The sequence below is a fragment of the Manis pentadactyla genome, chromosome 10, assembly GCF_030020395.1.
Source record: "Manis pentadactyla isolate mManPen7 chromosome 10, mManPen7.hap1, whole genome shotgun sequence".
NCBI classification, from domain to species: Eukaryota; Metazoa; Chordata; class Mammalia; order Pholidota; family Manidae; genus Manis; species Manis pentadactyla.
This window is the reverse complement of record NC_080028.1, coordinates 16406773-16420276: the sequence shown is the minus strand read 5'-3', so window position 1 is coordinate 16420276 and position 13504 is coordinate 16406773. Positions and strand designations below refer to the sequence as shown.

The following is a 13504-nucleotide window of genomic DNA, read 5'->3' as shown; positions in this document are numbered from 1 at the left end:
TTTACATGTTTGAAATATTTTATAATAAAACATAATATACTAAAATGCACACAATACACATTCTGATGTCTTTCCGAATGTACAGTATAATGCATATGCCTATACTCTTGATTGTGGTAATGGCTTCACACATACATACTGGGCATTAAAATTCACGAAATTGTAGATTTTTAATTTGTGCAATTTATTATACATCAGTTATACCTCAATATGCTTCAAAGAAAGCGGGGAGTTAAAAATCTAGTTGACCGTTTTAGATTAAACATGAGTAGTTCCACTCCACAAAGCAATGACAATGGCTTTGTACTTATAACTTAAGTATATTTTAACATACCTTAAAGTGAAGAACTATTAGGAATTTGCAATCTCATTTGTATCTAATAATCAGAATGTATGACAAGAACCTATAAAATTTAGAATTACGCCAAATTTATGAAGTAACTATGAGATTACTACTGTATCTAAATGATGCCATAGTTATTAATATCATTACTTGCAGCTTTAATATTTATTTTAGGAATTCTGCAATTTGAATTAGAAGTCTAACTTAAAATTATTAGGGGAAGAGGTCTTGCCAACTTCTTCACGTGCCTTTCCTAGAAGGTAACTTCAATGAAGGCAGGAATGTTTTCTGTTTTGTTTATTGATGATTCCTTACTACAGAGAGCAGTGCTTGGCATTTAATAAGGACCCAAAAATATATTTTCAATTAATGATTAAAAAGGTAGAATGTTTCAAAATAATTTCAAAGAATCAAGAGTTCTCTGAGACGAGGTTTGAGGCTACAGAAATCAGTGTTGCCTAGAGTGGAAAAGTACTAATCAAACTGTGCAGGGCAATTTGCTCCTGGAAAATAGATATATTTTCCTTAGGACAGCGGATACCATTTTTGACTCTTTTATATCTAGCTTCTAGAAGCAGAAAATTTTAGACCTCAAAAAACAGAATGTAAACCCAACAATACATAAAATCACTGTGCTTGGTTAATTTTCCAATTATGTACAACAGTTATATTCCACAACAATATCTACTATAATATACATCTACTGTTGAAAAGATAAAAACCCAGGAAAATTATTCAAGTTAATCACCATCTCTTTAGAAATAAATTTTGACTCAAATAAGGGGCAAGATAAAATTAATTTGGACTTATCATTATTAAATCTCCTGTGTTAAAATAGGAAATTTTGTACTGAAATATCTTTTCATCTGTGAACACTTAATATTTAGCTTTATAGAAAAACAAGTTTTAAAGACAATTGACCTTCAACAGATTGAGTGAGTAGCCTATATCCAATATCTTATGTTTTAAGTTCTCCACCTTTACACTTACCAAAAGCCTTCCTTATAATCTTACAAACTCATTTATCCTGATTCTCCTGCAGATAATCATAAAAATGAGCAGATTTTTTAATGGAGCAAAAAGATTAAAGTAAATCATTGGCATTCCACAGCTATGATTTTCTTCAATTTTTTAGGTATTATTGATATACACTCTTATGAAGGTTTCACATGAAAAAAACGACGTGGTTACTACCTTTACCCATATTGTCACGACCCCACCCATACCCCAATGCAGTCACTGTCCATCAGTGTAGTAAGATGCCACAGATTCACTATTTGCCTTTTCCCACAGCTATGAACTTTTTAAAATATTTTTTGACCAGAGATGAAAAAGCTGACTTCCAAATAGTACTTGTTTTAGTTTAAAAAAAATTATACTCATTCTCTCTTGAATTAGGGAGTATAGTTAGGAATCCGTTACAGCAGTCCCAGTTAGAGACAACAGACAACTAAATTAAGGTAGTGGTAGGTAGGGCCTAAGGGAGAGGGAAGAGGGATTTCATAGGTGGAACTGAGACTGGACAGTAAGTGCATAGAAGGTGGGGAGGTGATTGGTAATGTGAGGAAAGAGACTGAAGATATGGATCTGAGAGTCAGCATTGTGCGTGCAGTGGTGGACCACATGAAGTTACTGATGGTGAACATGTAAAACAAAGTACTAAAACTTCAAGAAAATCTCAAATCAAGAGGATAAGCAAAGAAAAAGAAACCAAAGAACCAGACTAAGAACAAGCCATGAAAGAAATGGGAGAATGAGGAGAGTGTAGGTCTCAAAGTCAAGGGTAATAAAAACTTCAAGTAGAGAAGCATCAGTGAAGAGCCTACAGAAGGTGAGGCTTGGTGGATTTGCTGTTAAGACGTCATTAACCTATAGTTGCTTTAACAGCCAACAGAGTATCAGAATCAGAATACAGCCACCGCGTGTCTAGCATTCTGTAAGAATGGTAGTACTCTGCCTAGCAAACTTGAGATCAAATTTTCTCAGCAATTAAAGCACCACAAAACAGATGAATATATCATGTTACCATAGCTTGATGATACAAGTTACTACTTCTTCATCTACTAATGTGTTTACTTTTACCCTTCTCAAACCCAGAGAAAATTTCAAGTGACTAGGCTTGGTCTTTAATTTCAGCTAATCCATCAGCTAATTCTGTTGGCTCTCTGAAAATTGTCCTGGACTCCAACTATATCTCACTACATCCACTGCTATCACCCTGATCCAAGCCAACATTATCTGTAGTCTGTATTATTGCAACTGACTTTCAACTTGTCTCCCTGCGTCAGGCCTTTGGCCACCTGTAGCTTTGTCTCAACACAATAGTCAAAATGATCTGTTAAAAATATCTATCAGATAATGTGAGGGTGGAGAATGGGGAGGGCTGTGCAACACAGAGAAGACAAGTAGTGATTCTACAACATCTTACTACGCTGATAGACAGTGACTGTAATGGGGTTGGTGGGGGGGACTTGGTGAAGGGGGGACCCTAGTAAACATAATGTTCTTCATGTAATTGTAGATTGGTGATAACAAATATATATATATATATATATATCAGATCACATTAGTCCTCTGTTCGAAACCTTCTAATGGCTTCCCATTTCACACAACAGCCAAAGCCCTTACAATGGCCAAAGTCCTTACAATGGCCCACAAGGTGATCTCATACCTGTGATTTTGGTCCCAGGCCCTCTGGCCTCCATGCTGTTCATTTAACACAGTGGTTCTCAAACTTTGATACGTATCAGAATCATCTGAAGAGCTTGTAAAGTACAGATTGCTAAACCAGGCCCCCAGAGTTTCTTGATTCAGTAGCTTTAGAGTGGGGCCAAGAATTTGCATTTCTAACAAGTTGCTGATGCTGATGATCCTACTTTGAGAAACACTGATCTAACATAACATATCAACAACAATCCTGCCTTTGGCCCTTGGCATTGCCTGGGGCGTTTCTATATCAAATAGGCTAAAAAAAATAAGAGTAAAGAAGTTAGTAATTGGAAAAGTAGTAAATCATGGCATCAAGCTATGATAACATGGTATACTCACATAATTTTGGTCTTTTAATTGCTCAGAACTGAATAATTCCTTCCCAGTTATGGCTCAAATACCTTAAAATCAGTGACACAATTCTGGACCTATGGAAGACATCAAACTTCATCCCTGTTTCCCCAGTGAAGGGCTGAGCTAGATCACCTTTCGATTAAGTCTGTGGTTAACAAGCTTCTCCCATGTGCAAATCTCTAATCAGCTTCCCCTCTCTAAAATATAAATAAATAAATATATTCGGATAGTTGAGAAGCATATCTAATATAAAATACAGACACACAACAAATAAACTAAAATTTAAATAAAGAGAAAGATTAAACTTACATTCAGTTTAAATGGTAATAAGCAATCAAATTAGAATTTAACTTGCAATATATTTTCTTTAACCAGATTCCCTACAGCATGGCCTATTTTGAAATGGACTGGCATCTATTATCTGAATCTACATAAATGCTGGGTAATGCTCAAGAATGTTGCTTTTAAAGGTATTTTCTTTGAGATAAGCTAGCCAAAATTTCAGCATTCTGGACAACATTATCAAGTTGCTTAAATGCTTGTATGTTTAACTATATTTATCAGAACAAAGTTCATTTTCCAACAAAATGAAACTAAAGCCACCTTTAAACTCTCATTCTAACCACTTCTCCTTTAAAGTTGTCACTTTTGTTTTCCAAGACCTCTTCTTTATTCTCCTCTTCTGCCAAAAAGTATTTTAACTTGAGTTCTACTTAGGTAACCCACCAGTTCTTAGAACATAATTCAAGTGTAGGTAACTGGGAAAAGATGGCAGACGGAATATATATATTTAATTTCACTAACTCTGAAAACCGTAGTAAAGTTAAATAGAGGTTTTTGTTTTGCTTTTAGGACAAAAGCTAGAGTTACACTGGACACACATTTCAGCTGGATGCCAAATGGCAAAATGTTAAAATCAATATTCAGCTGATACAAAATGTCACCAATATATACGAATTTCTATAGATACTAGAATAAACATGAAATTTAATCAAATTTTAAAAATTGTACTACCATTTTATTATTAAACTTCTCAGAAATAATTTGTTAGAACTGAGAACTGCTAGATTCATCCTGTGGTCACTATACTTCATGTACGTAATACTATGTAGACACCTACTTTCAAACAAAGTCATCAGAAAATCAAGATAGCTTTTGGCTAGTTTTGTCTGTTTAGATACTTCTGAGAATGGAGGTGTTGCCAGATTATTAGGCTTTCTTTCCTCTCATATAATTGATAAAAGACTTATCTCCTCTTAAATTCTTAGTTTTAAAGATTTGTTTGATAGTGACAATGCAATTTCATTGAAATAATTCCATAAACTGAAGTTTTGTATGCTGCTTGATGATGCCTTCTAAATATATTCAGATGAGTCTATGATTATTGCCCTTATATTTTTTATTAAAAAATTTTACATGTGCTTATTGCTTCACAACATCACTTGAGAAAAACTTATCTTTAAAACGGTGGGTCTAAAAGTGTAACAGTGAAGTGAGGTTCCAAGACACCAAAAAAGTAATGAATTTTCATCTATAGCTCAGCTTTTATTTGCCAATTTCAGGATCTTCTCAAGAGCAGAATGACAGGACTTTTACAGCAGATATTACGTAAGAAATAAGTACTTGTACACTTCAAGGTTATGTCCCTTTGGTTACTTAGAATATTCCAGTAAAGCAGCTTTCTCTGTAAACAACTACTGGTTATTATTAAATCCTGTTAATTGTTCCCTTCAGGGTATAATATTAAGGCCATTTTGTTCAACAAACCTTTTTAATATGTAACTTCTCTTCCACCTTGTTTTAATATCTTGTGGAAGTACACATAGGGCAGCTTCAAAATCTCTTTTTATGTCATGAAATTTTCCTTATGCTGAAAGAAGTTTTCACTTCCGAAAGCTTGAATCAGTAGTGCTCTGAATCTGGTAAGAGGTACTCAGCTCTGAGACGCATGGCTTGAAGGGCCCCATTTTTGGCCCTTCTTTAGCTAGGTTGCATACTACAAGGGGAGGAGAACATAAAGCCCAGGTGGTGTGCCTGGCCAAAGCCTGTGCCTCATTGTCTTTTCCAGGTCATGCTCGAAATACACAGGTCTCAGACCAGGAGCTGGCTCTCGCCACGACACCATGTTCCAAAACAGAAACCAAGAAGTCCAAGAATTCATAATTTGATCTTGGGCTTCTAGATCTTCATAAGGATATATTTGCCAGTGTGGAAAGATATTTTATTTTTAAGTTTGTAAGCTTGTTGTGTAATTTAAAATTATGTAGACATACATCATATGGTCCTGTTTGTATTCCTGCCCTAGGCCCAAATGTTAAATTGAACCTGTCTAGTATGTGTGTAAATATCTGGCATTATTACACTGACTTCATTACACTGATTAGATACAACAGTAACTTAGAATGTTTTTTCCCCAGATTTTGATATGGCTGACTCACTTCCATTATTTAAGTTTACTTTAATTTTTTTTTATTCAGGTGCCAGCTTACACATTACCTCTCAGAGAAGTCTTCCCCAACCACTTAATATAAAATAGCCTTCATGAGTCATCCTTCATCATATTACCCTGTTTTATTTTCTTACAGTCCTTATTAATATATGAAATTATTTGTGTAAATATTAACACAGCAAGCACTTTGCCTCCCTTTTTATTCATCTATAGACCAATGAACTCTAATGACCTAGGTTATACTATGTAACTAACATTTATTTTGTGGTCCAAACTGTCCCAGATCTGGCTAGTATGTTACTCTGTAGCCTTTTGGCATGTTCCCATCTTTTTTTCAAACAATTCTTTACTTCCTTGCACCACAAGATGTTCCAGGATCATCTTACACTTCTATGCTCTAATCCAAGGAGCCTTAGTTTCTATTATTCTCCAGTCCCTTTATAATGATTACATGTAAAATTATAGACTAAAGTTAATTTACCGAAGTAATTCTACTCTTTAAGATTTGGTTCCACCCTTGTGTCTAACTGATATCCCCAGACAATTCTAGCTCTCCAACTAACTAAAGAGATAAAGCACCAGGATTATATCGTTAAATAATAATTTTTTAGAATAATGAATATCAAAAGTTTGAAAATATTAAGTACCAAAAATATGGTCTATTAGCTAGAACCAAGACCTTAGGAGAATATCCTTACAATGTAGAGGAGAAAACTATTAGGTTTTTGTTACTGCTGTTATTTACTGGTTTTATAAACTCTGGCAGTTATCCTGTGCAGGGAACTGGGAATGTTCTGGAATGTGACTTATTCCATTATCTATAAGCTCTGTGTCCTCAGGAAGATAGTTCACCTTTCTAAGCCTCAGTTCCGCCTCTGTAAAATAGGAATAATAGTGCTTATCTCAGAGGATTATTATAAAATATCCTTGTAAAGTAGTTAGCACAGTCCTGGAACATTATGAGAGCTCACTAATATCCCAACATTTCCTTATTGTCCTAGGTAGAGTATGGTTATATGACCTTTTGTATAAAGAAGGGGCTTAGAAAGTTCCATAGGGCACATGCAGCATTTCCTCTTAATTAACAAGTCAATAATGTTTTTTTTTTTAAAAAAGCATTATTTAATACGTTTCCTTTCTAAGCATCTGCTACTCTCAAGAAACAGAGGGAACTCACAGGTGCCTGGGGGGAAATGGAGAGGGGGAAGGAGATGGAGAGAGTGCTCTCATCCAAGGAGAGGTGTTTCTTGGAACACCACGGTTGTTCAGCTCCCACATCTTGGTTACCATTAGATACACAATTTTTTTTCCCTTAGTTCATAGATGGACTCATTGCTGTAGCTACTTTAAAGAGGAAAAAAAAAAAAACCTTTATATGCTAAAGGCACTGCAATTAGTAATATCCTCTGATGGTTTAGTTAATTTTTGGCTAACATTCAGTGGGCAGATGGCTCATTGAAGTGAACCTCACTAATTACATAGTTTTAACCATAACTTGGTTCCACAATGGTGAACTCCCAAAGAATGTTATCGTGCGAAATCAGTGTCCTTTTGGGCTTCTAAAAAAACCCTCAGAGCCCTGCTAAAGGAAGTATTTTCAAAAATGTTTAACCTCTCTAGATGACAATTTATCATATGCAGGTAAGGCCTTAGAGACATACATCCTTTTTTCTGAACAGTAAGTACAATCCTAGAATTTGCCAGAAAGTATAAGAAAAGAATGCACAAATGTATGTATAATATTTATTACAATATTGTTTTAATAGCAAAACATTAGAAAGAGCCTATATATCTAATAATGAATGATGAATTAAACTGTAGTAGATGTATGCAACAAAAAAGTACATAGTTGGTAAAAATAACATAGGTCTGCACTTATTGATATGGAAAGATCATAATGTACCTTCAAATGGATATCACAGATGATAAACTTCCTTCTTGATACTTTTTCTCTGCTCTTCAGTTATTACATTAAGCATGTATAACTTTTACAATCACAAAAAGTTCAAATAACAATCAACCCAACCAATGAACCATAAAGAATCTCAACATTTGATTTTTCCCATGTCTTCAGCACTGATAATAACTGCCAGAATGCCTTGGAATAAAAGGAGGCAAGCATATTATTTCTTCTTGGGAAAAAGGCGGGCCTATAATTCTCAGATTAGACAACTTAGAAAACTTTCAGGGTATGACATCAGACATAATTACTTGCATGCCTCTGAGGTCCAGAAATTTAACAGAGAGAGGAAAAATTTTTTTCCTGACACAAATTCTCTTAAATACAAACAGCGTAGGTAATATATATACTTAGAGGTAGGAAAAACTTACAGCAGTGGATAATCTGGATGCCAATGTCATTTCCAAGTTCCCTTTGAGACCAAGAAGTGCAGGAACTAAAATGAAAACTTCTGTTACTTTTTTGAACACCTCCCAGTGCTGTAAGGAAAAAAGATAGAATTTTCTGACGGTCTTTAAACAAATACTTTAGAAAAAAGACATTTCTAAAAACCTCAGCCTTTTTTCCAACGATGCATCTACATTTTGAATGACACAGGTCATTTAATCAGTGAACATTCAGCTTAACCCCATTCTCCAGAGCTCTGATGCTTTGAATTACTTTAAAAGATTTAGTTGGAATTGGGAATGGCAGCTGATATAGTCACTACAGCCTGAAATACACCTAACTTGCTACACAACTCAGCTACTCATAAATTTCACTTTATCCCTTTATGATGGCAAGATTCAGTATATGTGATTGTCGAGGGGCGGAAGATGGCAGCGTGAGTAGAGCAGCGGAAATCTCCTCCCAAAACAACATATATCTATGAAAATATAACAAAGACAACCCTTCCTAGAATAAAGACCAGAGGACACAGGACAATATCCAGACCACATCCGCACCTGAGAGAACCCAGCGCCTCGCGAAGGGGGTAAGATACAAGCCCCGGCCCCGCGGGAGCCGAGCGCCCCTCCCCCCAGCTCCCGGCGGGAGAAGAGCAGGCAGAGCGGGAGGGAGACGGAGCCCAGGACTGCCGAACACCCAGCCCCAGCCAGTGGGGCCAGAGTGCAGACACAGTACATGCCCAGGGGGCCCTGGATGCTAGGGAAACAGGGCAGCAAGAACAGTGAGCAGGCACTGGAGGCCAGGTGCCGGAGGACATAAGAAAAGTGCGCGACCATTTTTTTTTTTTTTTTTTTGGTTTTTTGCTGTTTTGTTTTGGCGGGTGCTTTTTGGAAGTCTTAAAGGGGCAGGGCGGGTCACTTAATCCAGAGGTAGGGAATCCGGGGATCTCTGGGCACCCTAACCCCTGGGCTGCAGGGAGCAGGGAGGCCCCTTACGGAGATAAATAGCCTCCCAGCAGCTCCTGCTCCAACGTGACTCCACCACTTTGGAGCAGCTGCCCAAGCCAGGACACGCCCACAGCAACAGCGGAGATTAACTCCATAGCAGCTGGGCAGGAAGCACAAACCCTGTCTGCGCGCAGCTGCGCAGCACTAGCCACTAGAGGCCGCTGTTCTCCCAGGAGAGGAGGGCCACAAACCAACAAGAAAGGAAGTCCTTCCAGCCGTCACTCGTCCCAGCTCTGCAAACTATTCCTATCACCATGAAAAGGCAAAGCTACAGGCAGACAAAGATCACAGAGACAACACCAGAGGAGACAGACCTAACCAGTCTTCCTGAAAAAGAATTCAAAATAAGAATCATAAACATGCTGACAGAGATGCAGAGAAATACGCAAGAGAAATGGGATGAAGTCCGGAGGGAGATCACAGATGCCAGAAAGGAGATTGCAGAAATGAAACAAACTCTGGAAGGGTTTATAAGCAGAATGGATAGAATGCAAGAGGCCATTGATGGAATTGAAATCAGAGAACAGGAACGCATAGAAGCTGACATAGAGAGAGACAAAAGGATCTCCAGGAATGAAACAATATTAAGAGAACTGTGTGACCAATCCAAAAGGAACAATATCCGTATTATAGGGGTCCCAGAAGAAGAAGAGAGAGGAGAAGGGATAGAAAGTATCTTAGAAGAAATAATTGCTGAAAACTTCCCCAAACTGGGGGAGGAAATAATCGAACAGACCACGGAAATACACAGAACCCCCAACAGAAAGGATCCAAGAAGGACAACACCAAGACATATAATAATTAAAATGGCAAAGATCAAGGACAAGGAAAGAGTGTTAAAGGCAGCTAGAGAGAAAAAGGTCACCTATAAAGGGAAACCCATCAGGCTAACATCAGATTTCTCAACAGAAACCCTACAGGCCAGAAGAGAATGGCATGATATATTTAATACAATGAAACAGAAGGGCCTTGAACCAAGGATACTGTATCCAGCACGACTATCATTCAAATTTGACGGTGGGATTAAACAATTCCCAGACAAACAAAAGCTGAGGGAATTTGCTTTCCACAAACCACCTCTACAGAACATCTTACAGGGAATGCTCTAGATGGGAGCACTCCTAGAAAGAACACAGCACAAAACACCCAACATATGAAGAATCGAGGAGGAGGAACAAGAAGGGAGAGAAGAAAAGAATCTCCAGACAGTGTATATAACAGCTCAATAAGCGACCTAAGTTAGGCAGTAAGATACTAAAGAGGCTAACCTTGAACCTTTGGTAACCACGAATTTAAAGCCTGCAATGGCAATAAGTACATATCTTTCAATAGTCACCCTAAATGTTAATGGGTTGAATGCACCAATCAAAAGACACAGAGTAACAGAATGGATAAAAAAGCAAGACCCATCTATATGCTGCTTACAAGAAACTCACCTCAAACCCAAAGACATGTACAGACTAAAAGTCAAGGGATGGAAAAACATATTTCAAGCAAACAACAGTGAGAAGAAAGCAGGGGTTGCAGTACTAATATCAGACAAAATAGACTTCAAAACAAAGAAAGTAACAAGAGATAAAGAAGGACACTACATAATGATAAAGGGCTCAGTCAAACAAGAGGATATAACCATTCTAAATAATATGCACACAACACAGGAGCACCAGCATATATGAAACAAATACTAACAGAACTAAAGGGGGATATAGACTGCAATGCATTCATTCTAGGAGACTTTAACACACCACTCACCCCAAAGGATAGATCCACTGGGCAGAAAATAAGTAAGGACACGGAAGCACTGAACAACACAGTAGAGCAGATGGACCTAATAGACATCTATAGAACTCTACATCCAAAAGCAACAGGATATACATTCTTCTCAAGTGCACATGGAACATTCTCCAGAATAGACCACATACTAGGTCACAAAAAGAGCCTCAGAAAATTCCAAAAGATTGAAATCTTACCAACCAACTTTTCAGACCACAAAGGCATAAAACTAGAAATAAACTGTACAAAGAAAGCAAAGAGTCTCACAAACACATGGAGGCTTAACAACACGCTCCTAAATAATCAATGGATCAATGACCAAATCAAAATGGAGATCCAGCAATATATGGAAACAAATGACAACAACAACACTAAGCCCCAACTTCTGTGGGACACAGCAAAAGCAGTCTTAAGAGGAAAGTATATAGCAATCCAAGCATATTTAAAAAAGGGAGAGCAATCCCAAATGAATGGTCTAATGTCACAATCATCGAAATTGGAAAAAGAAGAACAAATGAGGCCTAAGGTCAGCAGAAGGAGGGACATAATAAAGATCAGAGAAGAAATAAATAAAATTGAGAAGAATAAAACAATAGCAAAAATCAATGAAACCAAGAGCTGGTTCTTCGAGAAAATAAACAAAATAGATAAGCCTCTACCCAGACTTATTAAGAAGAAAAGAGAGTCAACACAAATCAACAGTATCAGAAACGAGAAAGGAAAACTCACGACGGACCCCACAGAAATACAAAGAATCATTAGAGAATACTATGAAAACCTATATGCTAACAAGCTGGGAAACCTAGGAGAAATGGACTACTTCCTAGAAAAATACAACCTTCCAAGACTGACCCAGAAAGAAACAGAAAATCTAAACAGACCAATTACCAGCAACGAAATTGAAGCGGTAATCAAAAAACTACCAAAGAACAAAACCCCCGGACCAGATGGATTTACCTCGGAATTTTATCAGACATACAGAGAAGACATAATACCCATTCTCCTTAAAGTTTTCCAAAAAATAGAAGAGGAGGGTATACTCCCAAACTCATTCTATGAAGCTAACATCACCCTAATACCAAAACCAGGTAAAGACCCCACCAAAAAAGAAAACTACAGACCAATATCCCTGATGAACGTAGATGCAAAAATACTCAACAAAATATTAGCAAACCGAATTCAAAAATACATCAAAAGGATCATACACCATGACCAAGTGGGATTCATCCCAGGGATGCAAGGATGGTACAACATTCGAAAGTCCATCAACATCATCCACCACATCAACAAAAAGAAAGACAAAAACCACATGATCATCTCCATAGATGCTGAAAAAGCATTTGACAAAGTTCAACATCCATTCATGATATAAACTCTCAGCAAAATGGGAATAGAGGGCAAGTCCCTCAACATAATAAAGGCCATCTATGATAAACCCACAGCCAACATTATATTGAACAGCGAGAAGCTGAAAGCATTTCCTCTGAGGTCAGGAACTAGACAGGGATGCCCACTCTCTCCACTGTTATTTAACATAGTACTGGAGGTCCTAGCCACGGCAATCAGACAAAACAAAGAAATACAAGGAGTCCAGATTGGTAAAGAAGAAGTTAAACTGTCACTATTTGCAGATGACATGATACTGTACATAAAAAACCCTAAAGACTCCACCCCAAAACTACTAGAACTGATATCGGAATACAGCAAAGTTGCAGGATATAAAGTCAACACACAGAAATCTGTGGCTTTCCTATATACTAACAATGAACCAACAGAAAGAGAAATCAGGAAAACAACTCCATTCACAATTGCATCAAAAACAATAAAATACCTAGGAATAAACCTAACCAAAGAAGTGAAAGACTTATACTCTGAAAACTACAAGTCACTCTTAAGAGAAATTAAAGGGGACACTAACAGATGGAAACTCATCCCATGCTCATGGCTAGGAAGAATTAATATCATCAAAATGGCCATCCTGCCCAAAGCAATATACAGATTTGATGCAATCCCTATGAAACTACCAGCAACATTCTTCAATGAACTGGAACAAATAATTTAAAAATTCATATGGAAACACCAAAGACCCCGAATAGCCAAAGCAATCCTGAGAAAGAAGAATAAAGTAGGGGGGATCTCACTCCCCAACTTCAAGCTCTACTATAAAGCCATAGTAATCAAGACAATTTGGTACTGGCACAAGAGCAGAGCCACAGACCAATGGAACAGACTAGAGAATCCAGACATTAACCCAAGCATATATGGTCAATTAATATTTGATAAAGGAGCCATGGACATACAATGGCGAAATGACAGTCTCTTCAACAGGTGGTGCTGGCAAAACTGGACAGCTACATGTAGGAGAATGAAACTGGACCATTGTCTAACCCCATATACAAAAGTAAACTCAAAATGGATCAAATACCTGAATGTAAGTCATGAAACTATTAAACTCTTGGAAGAAAACATAGGCAAAAACCTCTTAGACATAAACATGAGTGACCTCTTCTTGAACATATCTC

At 37.3% G+C, this 13504-nt stretch overlaps 1 protein-coding gene across 5 annotated transcripts in view; it reads right to left on the bottom strand.

Moving 5' to 3' along the window:
* SLC41A2 (solute carrier family 41 member 2) overlaps positions 1–13504 on the bottom strand; it is a 206358-nt gene that overhangs the window by 60490 nt on the left and 132364 nt on the right. For 4 of the 5 annotated variants that reach the window (XM_057486450.1, XM_057486451.1, XM_036891307.2 and 1 more), the window contains exon 3: positions 8187–8294. The exons of the other annotated variant lie outside the window; for it this stretch is intronic. In XM_057486450.1, coding sequence (XP_057342433.1) covers positions 8187–8294 — 108 coding nt within the window. The remainder of the gene's footprint in view (positions 1–8186; positions 8295–13504) is intronic. 5 annotated transcript variants of the gene reach the window in all.